Source organism: Lepisosteus platostomus, chromosome 17, assembly GCF_059453375.1.
Source record: "Lepisosteus platostomus isolate fLepPlt1 chromosome 17, fLepPlt1.hap1, whole genome shotgun sequence".
In the NCBI taxonomy this organism is placed as follows: Eukaryota; Metazoa; Chordata; class Actinopteri; order Semionotiformes; family Lepisosteidae; genus Lepisosteus; species Lepisosteus platostomus.
Genome location: NC_142627.1, coordinates 4,748,071 through 4,771,216, shown reverse-complemented (window position 1 = coordinate 4,771,216; position 23,146 = coordinate 4,748,071). Strand labels below are relative to the sequence as shown.

Below are 23,146 nucleotides of genomic sequence, written 5' to 3'. Positions count from 1 at the left end.
CAAGATGTATTCAAGATTTTTTGGGAGGATGTACCTATTCATTAATCAGTTTAGATCCAAATAAACTTTTTGTATTAAATTCAAGAATAGTTTAATCACGCCCAATTAAAAGTATTGCGAAATAATGTAGTTTTTTTCTCCATAGGATTATGTACAATCCCGAATTATTATTCACTAGAACCAAGAAGATTGCTGCTTTTTATCAAGTGTATGAACGTATATTTTTCGATAGACCAATATGTTATATGTAAGTTTGTTTTTTCATTGATTTTCTCCATGTTGGTATCAAAGAATATTAATGACCCCTTTGTACAGGCTCTTTTCCAAAAGGCATTGACGATCTGGAAAATTAAAAGAATACCTCTGGATTTATTTCAGTTTATTTTTCAGTGTGGACTTGAAGAACCTGTCCTCTCTCAAGAGGCTCGCTGACCCACCCTAACAGTCTAATCGAGTAATTGGCACCAGTCTTTCTCCGTGGGCACGCGTGCCGCGCCCCTGTCACAGACTGAGTCACTCACAGCTGGAAAACATGACCGTGTGCCTTCCTTCCTGTGCTCTGAGTGCGCGTCTGCTAACAACACTTAGATATGAATAATGTACAGTGATCACTATGTAAATCATTTTTAACGTATCACACAAATGTTGACTGCGTTTATGTTTTATCACCTAGCACAAAGTGATCAATCATCTTCTTTAATAATAACAACAATAATAAGTGGGTCCAGAGCACAGTTAATGAACATTTCAGGAAGAAACGAGAAATATTACAATTTATAAGTATTACAGTGGCAAAATATCTATTTTCAAAATTAAATTTATTTGTGCTTATAAAAACTTGTTTCCAGATGGTAATTAGTTTCAAATTCAAGTTTTAGGCTTTAGAAGACTGCACAAGTCTATGCAATGGTAGCATTCTCAAAGTAAGATGATAAGGAATAGAGCCCAGAATAAAGAACAACATTGCTTTTATTCACAGAATACAATCCCATTGCCGATAGTGTGTATCACTGGGGTATACACAAGAATTCTCTGGATTTATTTTTATTACTGAAAGTTCACTTGTAGTACTGTTGTGTCTGTACCTATTTCAGGAATACTGAAAGTCACAGTTTGGGCTGCTGATACTTTATGGATCTGAAGGTCATTTCTGAGTTCCATGTCAAAGAGCAAGTGGAGGGAAGTTATTTGCCTTTACATATACAGTACACTTGTTTATATGTCCTTATATATATATAAACCACACACCAGAAATAAAGCTATGTTTCAGAGTCAAGATAACAAGCATGCTAAATGAAATGTATTCCCCAGGAGGTAATTTTCACATTCATACAAAACCTAAGAGGTGTTTAAGGCAGTGATATCCAGCTCAATTCTGTAGAAATGGAAGGGGATGGAGTGTCCAGGCATTAAGGGAATGGTCTTCGGGAGAAAGGAGATTTAGTTGATAGCCAGGCACAGCCACTGAAAGGAACAACAGGACAGAAGAGGTCAGCCATGAGTGACACATCAGCATCTATTGGACAGTGAGCCCACCTTCTCTCACAGCCACCAAGAGCTTCACAGCACACAGTCTGACCATTTTGTTTTACAGCCACGTTTTCTGAGCTGATATTAATTATTACATGTATGTCTCTGTGCAATAAAGCTGTAACAGAAGTGATTCATACTGAAGTTCATACTGTATGTCTGTGACTGGAAAGTGCCCCCAGATTGTGCTGTAAGGATGTGAGAGAGCATGGCTGTACTGAATTCCTGCTCATTGCCTGGCCTTGCACTGACCCCATTGCACAGTCCTACAGCACCACACACAGAGTGTGTCTGGGGTTGCACTGAACCCACCAACACTGGAAAGACATACAGTAAATATACCAGTGCCTGATATATTTAATATGTTTTTCTTGTAGGTAGTTATAGCCCTTCTTCATTTGCTCCCTGTGTGGCAATCTGTAGATATAATTAGTCACTGTTAAGAAGCTGTTTAACAGTGTACTATTAATTATACTTACGTGACTTCAGTATATTGCAATGTTATACAAGCTCACAGACAAATGGATTGCTGCCATTTCCAACATGGTAGTCAAAACTTTTGGCTCTAACAAAAACTTTGTTACAGCAAACAGTAGTTTAATACATCCCAGTGTTTTACCAGGGTCCTGCTGGCCTGCACTGGCTGACCTTTGATCTGGGGCCGGGGGTGACCAGCATCTTACGGACATGGTGTTGCACAGAGTTCAGGCCCCCTGTCTCTCTATTCAGGACTAGGAGTCAGTGCGTTACCTGTGACATGTTCAGCTGCACAGTCCCGGTCTTGTCCTTGTCAAGAGTGTTAAACATCTCTGTTTGGGAAAGAAAACATGAAAAGATGCTGAATGATGTTTGCAAGATATCTCCATGAGCAGTAGTACTAATTTACTGTTCAGTGCCCTGACCTTTAGTATGAGTGAAGAGGTTATTATCTAAATATAAACATGAGCTAAAGGCAACATTCCTTCCACATCAGCATGAAAAGGAATGTGAGTGAAATAAGTATTATTTCATCGCAGATGTGAATGGTGTCTTCTTTATGATATATTGGTCTGTGTCACAGGATGTAATAAGGATGATCAGGCTGTCAAGTTGGGACTGGGACCGAGGCACACTGCTGCCACCTGCCAGAATGGCCAGACAGTGTTTCCTCAGTCTCCAGTGACAAAACAGTAAAGCCTGTCACCGTGCATGAAGACGGACTTACTGAAGAGCATCTCCAGTTGGGTCAGACAGCCCACGAAGCTGTCAAAGTCGATGGCGTACTCAGCGTTCGCATATTGATTCACCAGCAGCTGCAGCACAGTGGTGTTGAGCTGGAACCCTGCAGAGACACACAAGAAGCTGAAGTGATCACAGCTACGTCTGTTCACCTCAGTCAGCAGCTCCCTGCTTGTTAAATAAGGCAGTGTGTATTGTTAGTAATTTCCAAGTGTTATATGAAAGGAGGTCAGGTGCGCTCTGATCACAGCTGGAAAGACAAACTGGAGGCCAGTTACCTGCTTCTAGCAGAGCTGCTCTCAGCTCATGGGAGCTCATGGTGCCGGAGCTGTCCAAGTCATATTTTTTGAAGATTTCCTGGGGGACATAAATACAGTTTCAACTAAACACACTGAAACTCCCTCTGTGTGGATTCAGGAGACAGTCCTTTTCTTGATCACTGAGCTCATGAGTCAGTGCTTTAGTGTGATACAGAATGTCACAGAGAAGCCAGATCATCGAGATGAAAAATAACAATAACATGCACATGAACTTCCCTTTTAAAAGTCAAAACAATGTATGAAGTTTAAAATATGCCTGCCTGTATGATGTACTTTGTTTTAATCTTGAAAGATCTACTAGTCTTAGGTCAATTATTTAATGAGTCCGAAGAGCTGACTGACTCTCAAAGTGGGAGGCACCACAGCTCTGCAGCGCAGTGCCGTTTTTCATGGGGGAGCAGTCTGGCGCTCACCAGGTACTTCTGAATCTTCATCCACAGCACATGGAACTCCACCAGACCCAGCTTCCCAGTTCTGTCATTCTGGACACAGTTAAGGTCATTTTTACATGTAGTGAAATTTCATGAGGGTGCTCACACAAAGCTGTTGACTTTCAACAATGTTACACGGAGGTCTTATCGAATATCGGGATTTTATCCAAACTCACAAAGTGTTAGAAACTGTTCCACCAGATTTTCTGAAAATTTTGTGAAGTCACATACTTGTGGCTGGTACTCATCATGTTTTGTGAGATTTTTGTTAGGCTAACATTTATAGAATTAATTGCCTACTAATTATTCAAGCATTGTAAATTTCTGAGTTCTGTTACTTCTGCTTAAGGTAAGCTATAGCTTGCAATCTATAACCCATAGTGTTTTATGCTCAGAAGGGGAGTTCTTGTAGAATAACTGGCTGAGGGGTCCATCCATATTGGTCTATTTATATCTCAAAGTTTTGAAGAAGCTAATCATTAGACAATTCAGCTGAAAACTACAGCTCCCATAACGCCATAGTAGAGATGGATCATGTGAAGACAACCAATCCATTGTGTGTCCTCTGAAACACCAATGACACTACCGTGTTACAGGCCCCCTGGAGGCAGAGCAGCCTCTGCGGCAGGGAGCTGAGGGAGTCCAATCCAACACTAACAGCTGCACCACACTGCCTAAGCAAGAGCAACTAAGCAACAACAAACTTATACTTGTGCTTAAACATTATACTGCAAGAAATCATACAATTATACTCAAATGTAAAAAAACAATAAAAGACACAACTTCACATGAATGCATCTATGTTTAGGATGAATTTTCCTGACTGCAGAAGGATACGTCCAAGAGGTTGACTATGCGACGGCAGGTCTCCAGGCTGAAGCCGTCTGTCTTAATATCAGCTCCTAGAATTGCAGCAGAGAAGTCAAGTGCTGAGCAGCAGCAAGCAGGCCAATCATGACCGCTCACAGGTTAAATTTCTCTGTCGATCCCTAGCAGGCCAGTCATGACCGTTCACAGGGTTGGATTTCTCTGTCGAACCCAGTCAGGAGCATGACCCTTTTCTCAAAGAACATTAACTGAAAGTGATGCTTACTTTTGGACACAACTCTGTTCAGAATTTCTTGAAGTTCAAAGACGGAGATCTCAGAATCCTATGGAGGAAAAAAAGGTTTTGAAGGTTAATCAGGAAATATGTATGACATTACACCAATTATGTCTGGGCACCTAAAGAGTACAATTCTGTAGTGTAGCCTTACAAAACCACAGTGAATACAGAGTTTAGCTTTTGTTACCAAGTTCAAATACAAGACATTGCTGTTCAGGAAAGAGAGTAGCCACATTAATCCCTTGTTTGTATCTTTGGTCCTTAACGTCAGATAAAAAGGCAGCTTCAGGAAGAGCTGGACAACAACAAGGAAAAAGGATCAAGGTACCAAAAATATCCACAAACTTAAGGTAAAGACATGAACATTCAGGACTCAAACAGCAGGCCTTTACACCAGTAATAGTGTTGACTGGAAATAGGGGTGTTCCAGTGTTGACTGGAAATAGGGGTGTTCCAGTGTTGACTGGAAATAGGGGCACAGCACTGTTGGGGAAACAAAAGCTGGGTTCCCTCCTAATTAATGCGCTAGTGGGAATAGTCTGTTCCCTTCGATCAGAAACATTGCAAATGTAAGAACTTACATTTCCAGAAATCTGTGAAAACAGGCGCTTGAAGTGGGGATCCACATCATTCTCCTGGGCCTCGGGCTGTGGAGATACAGTAACATACAGCGACTAAGAGGGAGGAATGAGGAAAAGAGCTGCTGGCTTGGCTCTGATGGCAGCCTGGCTAGACGAACACAGAAAACACTCAGAGAGCTGCTGGAATGATCTCAAGTATGAATAATGAGACACCAAGAAGCAGAGTGAAGGAGATGGAAAATGGCTCATCTTACACTCAGGTTTTCAGAGCTGGTGTTAAAAACTGAACCGTGACCTTTTCCAACAACACGAATATCGCCCTTCTCTCTGCTCAGCCTGTTCCCCAGTTCAGCATCAGTCCTTATGCAGGCGGAATGGGGTATTGCTCTTCACTGACATCAGGCCCAAACAAATACAAGAAAACCGGAGCGGCTGACACTTGCTGTCGGCCGGTGCACATGTGTGGCTGCTTCTTTCCACTCAGTCAAGCTGCACCGCATCAGAAGAGATGATGAAAGGGCTGCTTACCTCCTGGATTTTTGCTTTAACCTTATGATCCATGGGGCTGCAAGAGCAGAAAGAAACAATGTCCTGGCATTAACATATGGCAAGTACAGTATATCAAACTCTGAGCATTAAACTAAATAGATACGTAGTGGTTGTATTTACAGCCCAACCTAACTGGCTAATCCTCGGGGATGTTCCCTGACCTGGCAGTGGCCTGTTTCTCGGAAAAGAAGCGCAAGACGAAGCTGCCCTTCTTGTGCGGCTCGAAGGTGGAGGGCACAATGATGTACTCCCCCGGGGGCAGCTTCATGCGGTTGCAGACCTCGCGCAGGTTGATGAAGGTGTTGCTCGTGGCCACAGCCCTCTGCCTCAGCAGGATGTCGGGCCCCAGGTGGATGTTCGTGCGACCCTTGTACTGTTTCGGCACCAGGAAGAGCAAAGGTTCCTTTCAGCGAATAAAGTCAAGTTGGGCTGTTCTTGTCAGTTTACAGGTAAGAGGATTGCCCTCTGAGCATATAGATCTTTTGAAGAGCTCAGCCTCACACTGCGTTTGATTTGCCCTCATATGCTGTGCGCAGTCTAGTCGGCAATGCAGTGTACACCTTTCTCTTTATCCATCCGACCTTTTTTCACCTCAGAAATATCGCTAGACTACACCCTATGCTATCACTAACTGTGGCTGAACAGCTGATCAACACATTTGTGTTCTCTCGAATTGACTACTGTAATGCTCGACTCCCTGGGGTATCTAAATCCACATTGAACAAACTGCAGTATGTCTAATATTCAGCAGCCAAAATCCTGACCAGGTCTAGTGCACATGATCACACTACTCCTATCCTGGAGTCCTTGCACTGGCTTCCGGTCAAATTCCATGTAGACTTTAAAATCCTCATGCTCACCTATAAGACTCTGCGTGGCTTGGCACCTCAGTACCTGTCTGACCAATAATCACCCTACTCCCCATCTTGCAACCTTCGCTCTTCTAATTCTGGTCTCCTAACTGTCCCCCAAGCCCATCTACACTCTAGGGGTGACAGACCCTTCTCCTGTTATGCCCCCAAGCTCTGGAACTCTCTGCCCAAGGATATCAGAGAGTCACCCTCTCTAAACTTCTTCAAATACAGACTCAAAACCTTCTTCTTTAGAAAAGCCTTTACTTAGTACCACCATCTACAGTCTCCTCTGCATTTTACCTTCAGTGAAGAGAAGCAAAGAGTTTCACACTGACTTAGGAAAGTTAGATTCAAGCTCCCATCCCTTGTACGTACCTCCTTGGGAACCTGAAAAAGAAAATCAAAACAGCACTTCTTAATGTCTTTTCTCTTCTTCTTCCAAATGGGAAAGTGTTCTCTTCTTTCAAATGTGACATTTTCGAAAAAAGTCACAATGGACTCCCTTCTCTGCTCTACTACTGGCATGGCAGTTTACAGCAGGATATAGCAAAACCACGATGAACTTTGACAATATTTAAAGAAAAAATCAACGTAATATTTAAAAAACAGAATATGTGATCTAGTATGTGGGTCCCATGTGCAATGTTTTCAAAGACCGCAGGGACAGCTCTCACACAGGCTTGACAGTTACACTCCATACCTCATATATAGCAAAGCCGACAGTGTTGAGGTCACGCCCGAACCTCTTCTCTTTCCTGGTGTCCTTCTGCATCAGCCCCACCAGGAAGGTGCAGCCCTCCTCACCGTCGTGGGGGTCATCGTCCACTTCTTCCAGCTTGATGGCAAACTGGGGGTTGGAGCAGAAGGTGGCTGGAGAGACAGAGAAGGCAGACTGTGGTATTTTCTTCTTTCAGAAAGCAACAATTTCTAACGATTCTTCATTCAGGGCCATTGCGATCTCTCTGCTTTTTATTACTCTGGATCAAGACAATAACTTTGATACTTTGGTGAGTTGTGTGGAAATGTTCCACTTTGCTGATAAACTTTAGAAGTGTCCCAAAATAACAACACTGTCACACCTCAGCGAGTGGACTGTCACAGCAGGAAACAGCCTGTGTTAATAAAGGCTACATTCTCCCTGAGCACAGCAAACTACCTGGGTAATTCCGACAGCCCCCAGCTGTGGAGCCCACACTCCAGATCCCAGAAAACTGATAGTGGTTCCACTTGTGCACATCGTCGCCGGTCAGAGTGTCCGGAGTCAGGTTGCAGATCTCCAGTCGGGAGAAGTGGCTCACAAAGTCAGAGAAAGACATCCTACACAAAATAGAAACCGCAGATCAACTACGGAGAGGAAGAAGCTGCCTACAAGGGTTCTTTGAAAAACATCCTAGAATTCCCATTTTTCCAAGGTCTGAACTGGCCAATTCTCATTTTCTTTATAGCTCTTTGGAACTGTCTACTCAGCTGTCTTGTATGAGATGCTTGGTGCACTTATTTTACAGCACAATTTCAAAAAGTATTTTTGCCAGTCAAATGATTCTGAAGCCTGTTGTTCCAGTTGCCTTAGTGCTTGGACAAACAGGCCTCAGGACACTGGACACTGCATACCAGAACTCTCCATCTTCTGCAGCATTATCCAGCTGGGCTTTCTCCTTCGGGTCAATGTAGTCCCACTCCCGCGAGCTGTCAAGAGGAAATGGGGCTGAATCAGAGCCTGATGATTACAGTGACACAGCTGGACCAGCATGGAGATGAAATCTCAGGCAGAAATTGTCTTTATGCGGACATTGTTGTAGAAGACACATTTATATATAAAACAGAGCATATTTATATATTCATTGATTTATCCAGCTCAAAACCATCTTTGAGCTGAAATCATGACAGCTTGGCAGCTGATACTCCACAGCTCAGCTCAGCTCAGCTCAGATTGATTCTTACTTTACTTGGCATTATGACTTTCTGACAAGCACCACTAGTTCACTAGTCCAGTCCAGTCATTGTGAAGACAGTGTGTCCTGTACAGCATGTAGCGCACTCTGGTCTGGGCTCTTGTCCCAGGATGTGGTGTCAGAAGCCCTTACTTGTCACTCCAGGGCCCGGTCCACTCCACCTGGCCCCAAGGGTTCCTGACCCGCACCAGCTGGACCGTACTGCCCCTGAAGTTCACCTGGAGAGAAACCAGACTCAGGCTCAGGCTTATTTTACAGCCTCAACACGGTATATTACAGCCTCAATAAGTGGCCTGAAAATACATCTTTTGAACTCCAATCCTAATTACACACTTCATATACTTAAACGTGCGCAGTCTGCAATGCATGTATCAATCTGTTAATGAAACATACTTAAATAACAGTACAGTATAAATATATTTCAGACATATCTCATAAACTTTTCTGTTTCCTTACAGGTATTTTAATAATGATATGAGTGTTAGGACGTGTTAAGTCCTAACCTCTTAAGTTCTTTACACATTTTAATATGTGTAGAGAAGTACAGTATAAGGAAAGCAGTCCTAAGTATCTTGTGCATGTACAATGTAATATTAATCATTTCAAAATGTGTTTGAAAATATAACGAGCTAAATTTCTTAAAATCATTTCAATACATATACTGTATACGTATTCAGTTCATAAAATATGTGTGTGCCTAAAATGTATTTAAAATCTTATAATCACATATTTCAGCTGTGTCATTCAGGATATTTTAGTACTACAGAAGGAGCATGAGGTATACTTTCAGAACCTGTCGTTTATGGTCACAGACACTCCCTCTTCTTTCCCTGCTGTGTTTCTGGTTTGTCTTTACCCCAGAGAATCACAGCAAACACTTCTAAACCTTTGTCTGCCCTGCAGCCAAGCCACCCTGAGGTCTGAGCTGGATTGTGAGAGAGAGGGGTCCGATATCACCAGAACGGGCTTGGCAGTGTGGCCCTACCTCCTCGGCCCCAGTGAGCGAGTACGCATGTCCTTTCACCAGCTTCTGAGAGGTCACGGCCTCAGTTTCATAGGCGCTGGTGATCTGGACAGGAAGACAGAGTGAAGTGTCAGAGCTCAGCTGGTGAGACCAGAGCCACTTCAGGACAAGTACTACAGAACCAGTACAAACACTGGAAAGAAAACATAACATATTTAAAACAGCAGAATGGAGCACCCCTCATGTTGTACAGCTGGTATTAAAAGAGTTCACATTGAGCCCATGCTGTCCAAACACATTCAGCCTCTTTGTCCTCCATTTGTGAGCCCAGCCCATTTCACTTGTGCTGTTTGTCAGGATTTCCCTGCTGAATCATCTGAGCCCTGAGACTTTGGCCTCAGCCACTGCACTGGCGCACTTACATCAATGGAGCAGCCCAGCAGAGAGCCCAGGCCCAGGGCCTTCTTGATGATTTGGAAGAGGTTTGGGGGGGCCTGCTTCAGCTCGTACGTCTCCGCTATCCCCCCGGTGAAGTCCTCGAAGCCTTCAGTGGTGGAGCCCCCAGACAGAGCCTCATAGGAGCCATTGACCCTGCAGGAGACAAGCCCAGCACAACACAGACATGTTTACTTTGAGTTACCCTGAGAGTGGGGTCATACAGTCATCTGACAAGACAGCCATTTGTGGAAGGTTTAATTTGGGATACTGTCTTAACATGAAAAACAAAAAACAGGGACTGAGTTTTCTCTTTTTCTTCGATGTGACAGGAGAAAACAAACAGCAAAATTAGTTGTTTGCAAACAGGGCTTCAAATTCATGGTTCAGCTGTTATCCAAGACCAGCCTTTAAATGTTTACTCATGTCCTTGACTGTCTGCCCAGCTCACTTCCTTCATGAAAATCTCACTTCCTGCATGGAAATACAAGTGTGCTTCTTTTCAGAGGCTGAAATAGTTTCATGCAGCAGTTTTGAAGCACCATCTGAATCGGGAATGTTCTAGCTGGAAAATTACAAAACTTTCGTTATTCTTTTCTTAAGATTTTTTCACTCAGTAACAGAATTTGTTTCCTATTTTCTGAAAAGTGAACATGTGTATTGCTGGCTCTTTTCAAGAGACAAAAATGGACTGCTCAGGAACTTTCCCAGTGAGGACTACTCACTTGGCGTAGGCCTTCTCCAGCAGGGCGCTCCAGAACTCTGAGCCCTCGGCTGAGTGGACGAACAACAGCTTCCCATCTCTGGTGGGCAGCCGGTCATCGATGACCACGTCCACCCACTCTCCGTACTGCCAGAACTGTGGGCAGGGAGACAGCAAGTCACTTGATGGCTATCTAATCATGCATGAACCATACAGGGTTTTCAGGGGTTCCTGACTACAAATTATAAACCACTATTCTTCCACTTCCACTGCCTGTCCTGCTTTTTTCCTTGCCTTACCTGGAAGTGGAAGATCCCGGCATAGTTCTCGTCGAAGCTCTGTCCACTGGGAACGACTCGAGCCAGGACTTCCTCGTCCAGAGTCAGGGAAGCGATGGCAGCCAGGAGCCAGCAGTCACCTGGTGGAACCAGAACTAGACATCAGTCTAAGCAGATCTGGATGGGCTGAATCCAGATCAAGTCTTTTCAGTTTTTGGTTGCCTTTTGCAGTTAGTAACAGAAGGTAATCATTCTTTAGTGAGACAAATGCTGACAGAATACAAAACTGAAAAATATGTTAAAGCTTTGAAACCAAATTAGAGAAAAACATTCATTTAAAATCTATCTATACCATAAAACAAGTTAAACCCTTTTCACCTTTCCTAATTTATCTTTCAAAACAACAGCCTTTTTTTATTTGTGGGCAGATAGGCCACTGCAGGGCTAACTTGTCAATGCTCATCAGCAGGTAGAGGGTATAGGCAGAGGATTTTACACAGCAGAGCAAACAGTGGAACAGAGCATGTGCTCTTGGTTCCCATGTGATTAATGTCCAGGCATGTCACACTGACAGGAGACACGCTCTCATATGCACACTAGCATTCTCCAGCCAGAAGATCATAGTGCCACTTGCACTGTTCTGCTGTACTGACGGGGTGATTGGTGACTGTTGACATGTTGCACATAGATAACATAAGATAGTTATTTCTGCTTGTAAATTGTATTTTTTTGTTGCTCAATTTTAGTTTCAGTCTCACTGCTATAGCAAACTGTGCTGTGCTCATGCAAAAAATGTTTGGAATGTTTAAATCTGTCATCTCAAAGCTGAAAATGTATTGCAGTGTCTTGAGCCTCTGAAACACATTATATCTGCCAGGACAGCTGAGTGTGGACAGGACTGTGATTACACAGCTCTCATTCCATGGCCTCTAAGTACTGGGACTGGGAGAGGGAGATTAATTGGTACTCAGACTCAGACTCTGACTAGGATAGGAACAGAGACAGAGAAAAGGAGAGAGACTGGGACAGAAACAGAGACAGAGACAGGGAGAGGGACAGGGACTGGGACAGAGAAAGGGACAGGGAGAGGGACAGGGACAGGTAGAGGGACTTGGACAGGGACAGATCCTGTCTTTCTGTGACCCTGATATGAGTGCATGAGTGTGTGTGGCTGTCAGGGCTCCTGCTCTGTAGCCTGGAAGTGAGCTAGTGGGCACTTTGAGTGCAGGGAGTGCTGTGTGTTCCATCTGCCTGCATAGTCTGTCCATAATCATTCTTACACTATTACACACTATTTCAAGCCATTGAAAATACAAGATAGAGTCTCAGATGCAAAGAGATCAGGTGAGCTGGCTCTGCAAACACCCATGTAAGAACAGAAAGGCAAACACAGGCTTGTATGACTGGGTGTGTGCTAAGGATATGCTAACGTCCACTAGTTCAACCCTTCTGTGGTCAAGCCAGGCTATAGAAAGTTTAAAAAAGAGCTTGAAATACAACTAAAAGGGATGGCAAAGCCTCTTTCTTTCCTTTTCTAAAAGTTCATGTAAGCATTCCCATTCCCATTGTGTAAGGAATCTGAACAGGGTGCAGCCAGGCACATATCTGTGGAGGTGTTGGTTGTTGAAGCGGGATGGGCAGTGTCCAGTCCCGCCCATGGCGACTGGGGCAAGCAGGAGCCTTCTCTCCCTTCAGGGGGCTTTAGTGTACACAGAGCAGGAGGCTTCTGCCCGCCACAGTCAGTGATCATAATAGCAAGTAACATTAGCAGCCACCTGTAGACCGCAAGATAAATAAACCAATAGAAACTGCCATATACTACGTTTTTCTAAAGTAGAAATATTTTCTAAAAATTCTTCAAATTGCTCAGATCTCTTTTGTATTTTCAATCTGGTCAGCTGACACACAAGACATGCAGAACAATATGCCTTAGACAAGAAACTGGCTTCTGATGTTTTTGCTTGGAAAAATACATCATTATACTGTACATCCAAAACTGCAGCTCTGCCCGTGAGTGGCAGCAGGGGGCGCTACCAAACCAGCTGGCTGCTGTGTCTTTTTAAATGCAAGAGCCGAGACGCAGCACTTCCCTGACGCAGCGCTTGAGGAAATGTAATTAATTTAGAAATGCAATGTTTTGCGACTGAGCCATAACCTTGTCAACATGGCTTCTTTCCTTGATTTGGGTGAAGAGGCTCCCTAGACTACAGGTTTAAAAAGTACAAAGGGCTGTGGAAAACAGAGGACAAGACAAAATAACCAATAAGAATTCAAGTGTTACCGTGGGGCATCACAACCCAGTTGGACAGGTTGGGTCACTACTGAAGCTGGATAACGTTGTATTTTAGATGCAGGCAAGTTATAGTATTACACTCACGCTCACTCACACGCACACACACTCAAGCACACACATACACACCCTCACACAAGCACAATGCACACACATTCATACTCATGCAAGCACACAGAAACACGAATGCAAAAACACGCATGTACACACACATATGCGCATATACATACATGCACACATGCATACACACTCTGCATTGGGTTTTGCTTCTTTTTAACTAATGGGCAGGAACAGTTACCTTGATAGACAATTGTGAATGTCAGTTTTTTTTCTTTTTTCTTCAAGAGCAACAACATAACATATTGCTTTCCATATGGATCCCTTATCAAATTACAATAATTTAGACACTAGTTTTATACAGTACGCAAAGCAAGTATATAATGTCACTAACTGGAATTGTAGCTGCTTCCAAGTGGAGAGCCTGGGTCATCTACACTGACACCCCACCCAGATTCACATCACCACCTGAGTCTCTCCCCAGCATTGATGCAGATTTCCAGCACCAAAGAGCTGCAGTCCTGCGAACTAGCCTGCTGGACTGGAGCTCTACCAGGCCTGTCACAGCCACACTCTGCACAATTCCCACTGGCTGCTGTTAGACAGTAGCTCATTCTTATAGGATCTTCTGAGCTGTGCGACCCAGAGTATCAGATTAATCAAACAGCTGCCCAGTGCTCCCCTCCTCTGCCCAAGTACCTCTGACACCAGAAACCTGCCTGTCTGCGGCACTTCAACTCACCCAGAGCTCCCTGGCAGATGTCTGTTCTGTTCGCTCCTCCAATGATGAACTGAGGATTTGAGCACAGCTCCTGCAAAGAGGCAATTTTAAAAAGCCATGTTAAGATTTGTTAAAAATATATATGATACTAATGTAATATAAAGTCTGAGATAAAGTCTTCTGTTTCATGCAACATTTAACTGTGAACACCTGAAAAATGCATTAATGAATTAGATGAACAGCCAACTGAACAAATGTACGTTAACTTTAAAAAACAAAGTAATAATAAGAATAGAAACAGTAACACCTGTTTTTAATTTATAAATGACTATTTTAGGATGCCTGATCACAGTAATATGAATTTAGCCTCAACCTCTTCTCTGTGTCTGTTTGTGCCTGTGTGTGTGTCTATGTGTGCTTGTGTACTGTATGTGTCCGTGTCTGCGTGTGTGAATGTGTGTTCCTGTGTAAGTGTGCATGTGTGTCTGTATATGTGTGTGCATTTGTGTGTGCATCTGTGTTTACCTGTGTACGTGCATATGCATGTGTATGTGTACAGTATGTGTGTGTCTGTGCGTGTGCATGTCTGTGTGAGCATGTGCCTGTGTATGTGTGTGTGCGCATGTGTGTGTGCCTGTGCATGTGTGTGTGTGTGCACCTGCGTGTGCATCTGCATTTACCCGTGTATGTGCATGTGTATGTGTGTGCCTGTGCATGTACCTGTGTATGTGTATGTGTGTTTGTCTGTGTATGTGTGTGCATGGGTGCCTGTGTGTATGTGTGTGAACTGTGTGTGTGCCTGTGTGTGTGTCTGTGTATGTGTGTGCACATGCGCCTGTGTGTGTGCTGTATGTGCGTGTGCACACTCCTACAGGAAACCTGATCCTGACAGACCGGGTCAGAGTTGTCAGGGTGACCTTGGGTAATAATAGGACAAACAGTGCCAGGTGTGTCAGTACACTTCCCTGTTACCACTTCACAGGGAGACAGTGAGGCTCTGATAGTTCATCTCTTCCTTTATGATTCTGCTGTGAATGGCTTTGTTTTCATATGAAGCCTAATCCCTTCAGATAATTTCTCAACCAATAAATTATCTGTAACTGAACACAACAGATTGAAGGCTTTCCATCTTGAGTGGTTGGGTAGTTAAAACAAAGTTACCAAAATACCCCAAACATTTCATACTCAGCAAGAATAACAAGGCCAGAAAATAAAATTATGAGCTAAGGGCTAAAAACTGATGCACAGAAATACAGTTTTTCATGATTTTGAAATGTGATTTTCTTTAAAAATATAACCATGCTATTAGGCCTATCCTCCATCAAGCAAAGCCACCTGATGTGGCAAATTCTTGACATGCACGCAGAAGGACTCAGCTGCATATTCAGACCACCTCCCTCTGTACAAACAACAGGAGCACAATGGCTCTACACCTATGCAAATTTAAACAAGGTCCCATTTAAATCCCAAATCCTGTCTTAAACCGTTCACAATGTAAGAATCCCAGAGCCATAAGTTCCTTTCTTCTCCAGGACAGAGAAAGCTGGCGTCACTGTGTAATTCTAGAGTCTGCAAAGGTCTTTATGTTGGAGAGAAAGTAATGCTGGTGCAAAATAAATTTTCTTACAGCTGATACACCCCTTTCTTTACAGTGCACAGTATTTAAAAAAAATCCTGATAGATTTCTAGTAAGAATCCTAATGCTTTCTTTTATTTGAGCACCCAGGACTTTTTAGTTTGAGTTACTTTTTCTATGTTTCTAACTTTCTGTCTCTTCAACCAACTTTTAAAAGCAAAGCAAGCAGAATTCCCTGATCACAAGACTAAGATGAAGGAATCCAGCCTTTCATAAGGGCTCTTAAGGGCTCTGAGGAACACTGAAAGCATAAAAGCATATTTCTCAGACAATCTGTTGGATTGTGCACAGAGCAATGAGGTGAATTAAAACGACACGTTTTCGCTCCCTGATAGTTACCATGGAAACAGCCTTGCTCATAGACACTCAGCAGAGTGACCCGTGCCAGGCACAGTCATAGGCACACACTCTTTGCCTATGGACATGTGCCTCAGGTGAGCTCCCAGTCTATGATTTGTTTCATAATGCTTTTTCATTATTGCTTTCAGCTCTGCAACAGCAGTGCGTTGTAAGATACAACATTTCAGGGATGAAGTTTTTAAAAGCTTTAACAAAATAAAAAATAAACAGTGATGTTAGCCTAGTGTTTAATGAAGAATTGAAAATTCACTTGGAACAAAGGCCAGAACAGCCAGTGTGCCCAGAGGACTGGGTCCGCGAGACCCTGCTACAGGCGAGGTTGAGCTCTGTACACCTGTCTGTACACCTGTCGGAGGAGCAGAGGCTGCCTATGACTGAAGCACACCTGTGAGTGCTCCTGTCCCTTTTCAGGCAGTCTTCTCCCCAGTTTCAGACATTGCACCATGCCCCATATGTCCAGTGATGACCGTTGAACTTTCATGAGGTCAAGCCACACTGAGCTTGGTGCAGGGACCAGGTTACCCTAATGCAGCTTCGGCACCTCATTAACCAAGCAAAAGCTCTCAAAGCCCCTGTTTCATTCAAGATGAAAGGAGTCAAAAGTACGTCATAACTGTACGTCTTGCAAGGTTTTGTGGGCAAAGTCATCAGTCATATTAATTAACAAAACTATTGTTACTGCTGCTGCCACTATTGTGCACAAAGGAGCACAATAACAAACAGCACCACAAATGACACTTACAGTAACTGAATTTATTTGTTCAGACAGCCCTGAGCAGGGCAGATCCATTCCCTAAGATGAATTAAAATGTACAAAATAAAAGAAACAGCATGTGATGCCCCGGGGACCCATAACCGAAGGGCAACAATCTACCATGAGCAGCAGATCCCGAGACTGAACTTGTTGAGCTCTCTTACCTTGGGTCTCTTCCACACCACCCCTCGGGTCTTGGACGAGTAGCGGCCCAGCTCGTTATAGCCCAGGGACTCAGGTTCAGCAGGGAATGTCTCATCACTAAACAGGACCCCCTTTGCTAGGAACTGCCTCTGGAGGGACTCGAAGTCCTGGTTGTTGTACTTGACTGCATTGTCATTGCTGCCCAGCCCTTCCTCCACGGCCTTCTTCTTGGCCAGGTGTGAGGCGATGCCTGCCATGCCTTGGTCCTGTGTGTCTGTGTGCGGGAGAGAGAGCAGCAGTCGCCACTGGTGTCAGCCGTTCTGCTCCTCTGCATGTGTTTGCTTATAAATCCCTCTCAGGAGCCTGAGGAGGAGTTAGCGAAGGTAAGGGAGGGGCAGCCCTGACTGCCCTGTGCCGGTCTCCACAAGGAAAAGCAGGAGCAGAGCCTGTGCAGACTCTGCTGGTGATGCTTCTACACAGAATAAGGAAGTAGTACTCTGGGCAGGCTGCTCCAAAGCTAAAGGTGTCCCTTTATATTTTATCCAAAGTCACTAAGTCCAGGAACAGGAACCCGCTTCCCACACTGACTTCCAGCAGGGTGAACTGACCACGCGATCCCTAAGATCCCTGATCAGGAACTTTATAACAAGATAAAGTTCTCACTTCACACCCCAGTCCTCCGACTGTACTGTACCAACAGAGCACAAACCTCTCGCTATCTAATACTATGCACCAAAAGAAGAAACTTTGACTTTTTCCATAGAGACAAATCATCAGATCATCATCTTCACATTAATTTCAAGGTACGAGTTGCCACTTCACACTTCAGACATCAGACACACAAAACAGACCTATGGCTGGAGACACAGTACAGTAGAAAGAGATCAAACAAAAGCCAGACATCTGCTCGACAGTAGGACAGGAGAACAGGAGGGATGAGCGTGGGGGCCAGACCTGAGAAAGCAGACGTTATGGACAGACAGGATAAACAAGTGAGTCACGCGAGCTGCCACTCCCTACTATTATGTGGGAGACTCTGCTTCCCCATTCTGCCTCAAGGCCATAGAGAGTGGAGGTTTCTGGGAATAGGTCACTTTGCAGATGTGTGATTGTTAGGTTATTGTAGAAGCACTCAGACAGGGTCCATCAGCAGAGCCTAAGAGGTCTGCTGACCTGCAGTCAGTAAAGACAGCATTGTTCCCACCTCTCAAATCACCCTATAGGTTCAGCAAATGTTTATTACTCAGACAAATAACTGCTGTAACACCATTATGGTAGCAAGCATCCTTTACTGGGAGGATCACAGGCAAACAGACACACGTACATGGCTGTAAGATTAAAAAAACAATGCAACAATGCTATTAAGTTGATAAGGTGCAATGTTCCAAAATAATGATAAACGTTCACTCCTCTTTAAGCTCTAACTTAACTTCTCCTTCAGTTGTCCTCTCTATTAACAGCTAAACTGCTTTCCGGCTCAAAACAAGACTTGCGTTCTCAATTTGAAAAGCTCACAATCTAATGTTCATGCATTTCCTTGCTGCTTTCCCTCTGGTGTAGCACATAACAGAGCCTCTGCTCTCTTCCTTGTCAGCAGAGGTTCACAGACATCAGAACCTTCCCCTTCCTGGTTCATCACTGTCTCCTGACTGATTTTCTTCTTCCACTTGGTGAAGTGACAATTTAAAACCAGGAAGTGGAGGTTTCAAGAGTTCTGCACCTGCTGTCAGGAGACAGAGTCCACATGCACTGGAGCGCACTGCACCAGAGGGAGAAGTGACAGAGCAAGCAAGCAAAGCTTTGAAACTGTGGGTGACAAATTGGATAGTAATGTGGAGGAAGGTTTGACCGGTTATGACCAGTTTTGTGCTCCGTGAGCGATTTGGCCTGTCAAGAATACATTTAGTGCTCAAAAAGAGAGTTTTGGTTTTTTTTGATGATCTTTTGCACTGTTTGCCATCTCTTTTGAGAAAAAATCTAGATAAACATTCATCCCATCAACACTGTTGCCACTGCAGCACGATAAGTGCGGCGAGTTGGGCAGGGTGGTCAGAGTAGCGTTTCTGTCTGAGTGAGGAGGAGCGATTCTCCTTACAGAGCCCTGTCTTGATTTGAAGTGGTGCTCCATTCAGAGGCATATTGTTGCAGAAAGACAGTGGGAAGACCAGTATTGTGCAACAGCAATCATGGTTTCAGACAAACTACAGACAGGGGATAAGATGGGGATGGGCTGGAGGTGAGACAGCTGTGGTTGTACCTCTGAATCCTAAGGAGAGCTATTGCTTCAAAACCCTGGGAGGAGGCTACCCTGTGTTTGGAAATGTTTGGGATATGTGAGACACACACAGAAACCCAATAAGTGGGCAAGACAGGTCTTGTTAGTTGATGAAGGTCTTGAACATGATGAAGGTCTTAATGGTGAAACAGTGGTGTCACTCCTGATTTGGACCCATTTTATAATATTTCATTTAAGAAAAGATAAAAAACAAAAGACCCTGGAAATGTTCATTGTGGTATCATCATCAAAACTGTTATCCAGAAGAACTTTGACAAAGCAAGTATAATTCAATGTCTTAAATTCTAATATAAATGTACTGATGTACTGTGGAGCCACAGCCGAAACGTTGTGTTTTCTTTCTTCTCTTTTCAGCTTGGAATTAACCTATTACTTGTTCCTTTGCAGCCTACACATGCTGACACAGCTGAACAACAATAATAATAATAAACTTTATTTTATATAGCGCCTTTAAATGTGGCTTCTCAAAGCGCTTTACAGGATGACAATAGCAACAACAATAATTAAAAATAAACAATAATATTTTTATAATAATAAAAATACACAAGATGAGAATACACAGAGGAGACAGTAGATGGTGGTACTATTGTAAAGAATGGAACCAGTTAAGTAAAGGCTCTTCTAAAGAAGAAGGTTTTGAGTCTGGATTTGAAGGAGTTTAGAGAAGGTGACTCTCTGATATCCTTGGGGAGAGATTTCCAGAGTTTAGTGTGTAGATGGGCTTGGGGGACAGTTAGGAGACCAGAATTAGAGTAGTGAAGGTTGTGAGGTGGGGAGTAGGGCGATAATAGATCAGACAGGTATTGAGGTGCCAAGCCACGCAGAGCCTTATAGGTGAGCATGAGGATTTTGAAGTCGACATGAAACTTGACAGGAAGCCAGTAATCACTTGCACTAGACCTGGTAAGGATTTTGGCTGCTGAATATTGAACATCAATGGGGCAGAGGGAAGTGAAACAGGACTGAAATAAAGTGGTGGGAACAGGATCTAAAATAGAGGTGGTGGATTTCATGTGTGAAACTTGTTTATTGAGGGAAGAAGAGTCAAGAAGAGAGAAGTTGGAGAGAAGGGAACCAGAAAAGAACGATATATATAAAAGCAAAGCTCAAGTGCTCAGTATATTCGGCTATGGAGCTGATTTTCATAAATATTAGTACAGCCTATTGATTCACAGATCCACTGTGCTCATTCTTGAAATACAAAAACCTGCTTGATATCATTGATAAGGACACCGATTACACGCATTATTTTACTATTTAAATAAAATTTACTCCATGAGTTCTTCCATCATCTTAAAGAATACTGCACATGATGATTTTGATTAATAGCTTCTAGAGGGTTTCCAACACAGCATTTTAAAAATAAGAGCTAACGTTCTACACATTAAATTTCACTAATGTATACATCAGACACTGTTTCTGAATCTGTCACATTTCATAATAACATCAGCAATATCTTATGTTACAGTAGGACTATCATTATTACTCATACTGTTACAATAAAGCCTTTTCTCTGATTTTTTGTCTGATTGGCATTTGGCAATGGTAGGAGGATACGGGATGGAGAACATTGTTTCAACCACATTTCCCAGCAAGCTGTGGGAAATGACCCTCTGCCCTTTTGTCACTTGACCAGTTGGAGGAAGATGATTGGTTAGTTGACAATTTAAAAACCAGGAAGTGGTGCATGAGTGTGGTTGAAGTGAGGATCTCCATCTTAGAACTTTGTCTCTCTTAACGCAGCCTTGTTTGTTACTGTTCTGTGTATCTGACACATTTGGCCAAAGCAGAAACTGACCTTGTTAGTGCTGCAGTCTGCAGCTATAGGACAACAATGAAACTGACCCTAACATTAACTTCACCATCATCCCTAACCACAGCCCTGCCCCCTCTCCATTTTCCTGCAGCCTGACACTAACAGCACTGAGCACAAAGACAGGGTGGAGTCTCCTGTATTAGTTACAAGCACTGAATCAGCTAAACAAACAGGTTAAGCACAGAGCACCACATTTGTTTGCTTATGTTTCTGCAGATAACGCCAGCACAGCACCACACCAGATCTGCACCGACTTGGACATCATCGTGACACAATATCACAAGATCATAATGGTCACTTACAGGGTTTTCCTCTCCCTCTCTCTGCATAATCAACAGGGGCTTTACATACTGTATAGACATAAATAGTGGTTAAACAATTTGTCAGGCTCTTCCTGAGGCTATACTATGGACTGACTCATCCCTGTGTGGCCTTCCAGGAAATGCAGAAATTTGCATAAATACGAGGAGGTCCAGTGGCTTCATGGAGTCTCCTATGAGGATTTTGTATGTTCTGTTTCCTCTGGGTGCTCCGGTTTCCTCCCACTGTCTAAAGACATACTGGTATTTAAATTGGCACATCCATGTTCGTGCATCTGTCCTGCGATGGACTGGTGTACCCTGCCTTGAGCCTGTTGCTTGTTGGGATCCCCTATTACCCTGAATTGGAAGAAGTGGTTAGAATATGGATAGATGGACATCATGTTAATAAGAAATCACTGAGAATATTGTGTTCAGTGTATCACTGCTCTGGAAAGTCTTTTAGAAGATCAAAATATTTAATTCCTCATTTCAAATGCAGAGGAAAGTGAAAAGAAAGTGAATGTCTTTAATCTTGAAGAGAGAAAATAAAGCCATGCAAGTCTTCGGCAAGTTTAACCTAAAGGATATTATTAAGCTGAATAAACAAGGACCTGGAGTTACAAAAAATAGTAAAGTGCAGACCATTTAGGGCTGAATATAGGAGTTCTGTACACAAGAATAAGTTTTCTTGAATGTGTTCCAGGCATGATATTGATCATCCTTGAGAACCAGGTGGTCAAACAGCTACCAACAACCCCATGAACAAGATCTCTCATAGGCTCCTTCTCGTTTATAACTTACTGTACCATCTGACTTTTAAAGGACCATTCAGCAACTGGTGGTGGGTTTGCAGAGGATAAGTAAAAACAGCACGCTATCAAAGGCACCTGTCTCTGTCAGCATGAATTTGAGCCATTCTCATTTGCAAGGATGATTTTGTGATACGGATGATTACTTTATCTTGAGAATCTACATACCAATGTTAGTACTGCAGAGATACGCAGTGTTTGACTCAATGAAAACTCTTCACAGGGATAAGCTGAACATGCAACTTTGTGGTACCTTAGTGGAAATGAGATTTTAAATCCAAAAGTGGGTTTTAAGAAATGTATTTTCTTTGGAAAAAGTAATAGGTTTATTCCATGCTGAAAAGAGAGCAACACAACGTTTCGGCTGTGAAGCCTTCTTCAGGTGTGAGCATGTACTTCCTTTAGCGGTTATGAGCTCCACATTACGAGCTACTCTTAGATTAACCTGGGGGCATTACTCTACTGAAAATGTTCCTGTGGAAAGAGTCATGGCTGAGATACAGACTGCTTATACACCTTGACTGAGAAAGAACACTTTGTTTGTATAAATAGAATAGATCCACCTATTATCCATACTGCTTTAATGTCAGAGGATCATGGAGAGCCATCTGTTGACCAGGAAAGCACACAAGGCAGGATGCACACTGAATGGGATGTCCACTGCAGGACATGCATTTCACGACATATAGAGATGGCAGTTAACCAGGACAGCATGTTTTTGGACTGTTGAAGAACACCAGAGTGCCCTGATACAAACTCCACACAGAAGGTCCTTCCGTCTGGAGTCAAACCCAGGTCTCAAGAGCTGTTTGTACGTTCCCTTTTGTTTTTTCCTTATTCAACCTAAGTTTTTAAATGATTTTACCAATACTCTTCTGATTGTGGGGGGCATGACATTTCTGTATCTTGTTAACCACTTAACAGTCTAGTTGTCTGTACTGCAGTTCAGTCTGCAGTCCAGTTTTACAGCTGCCCCATTCCTTGGACAAGAAAGATAAAAGCATCAGTCATCAGCAACACTGCTTTCTAATTTGCTTAATG

At 43.2% G+C, this 23,146-nt stretch overlaps 1 protein-coding gene across 1 annotated transcript; it reads right to left on the bottom strand.

The window, feature by feature from the left end:
• Nucleotides 1–951: 951 nt before the first annotated feature.
• capn8 (calpain 8) lies at nucleotides 952–17,156 on the bottom strand. Its single transcript, XM_088610361.1, has 21 exons — nucleotides 16,903–17,156; nucleotides 14,010–14,079; nucleotides 10,942–11,060; nucleotides 10,665–10,798; nucleotides 9,927–10,095; nucleotides 9,526–9,609; nucleotides 8,673–8,758; nucleotides 8,200–8,274; nucleotides 7,745–7,905; nucleotides 7,289–7,458; nucleotides 6,964–6,975; nucleotides 5,896–6,107; nucleotides 5,714–5,750; nucleotides 5,186–5,251; nucleotides 4,593–4,650; nucleotides 4,337–4,401; nucleotides 3,482–3,550; nucleotides 3,027–3,105; nucleotides 2,735–2,851; nucleotides 2,281–2,339; nucleotides 952–1,464 (listed from the first exon to the last, which is right to left on the bottom strand). The coding sequence occupies exons 1-21, from the start codon at nucleotides 17,137–17,139 to the stop codon at nucleotides 1,441–1,443; spliced, it is 2,103 nt and encodes a 700-aa protein (XP_088466487.1). The 5' UTR covers nucleotides 17,140–17,156; the 3' UTR covers nucleotides 952–1,440.
• Nucleotides 17,157–23,146: the final 5,990 nt, after the last annotated feature.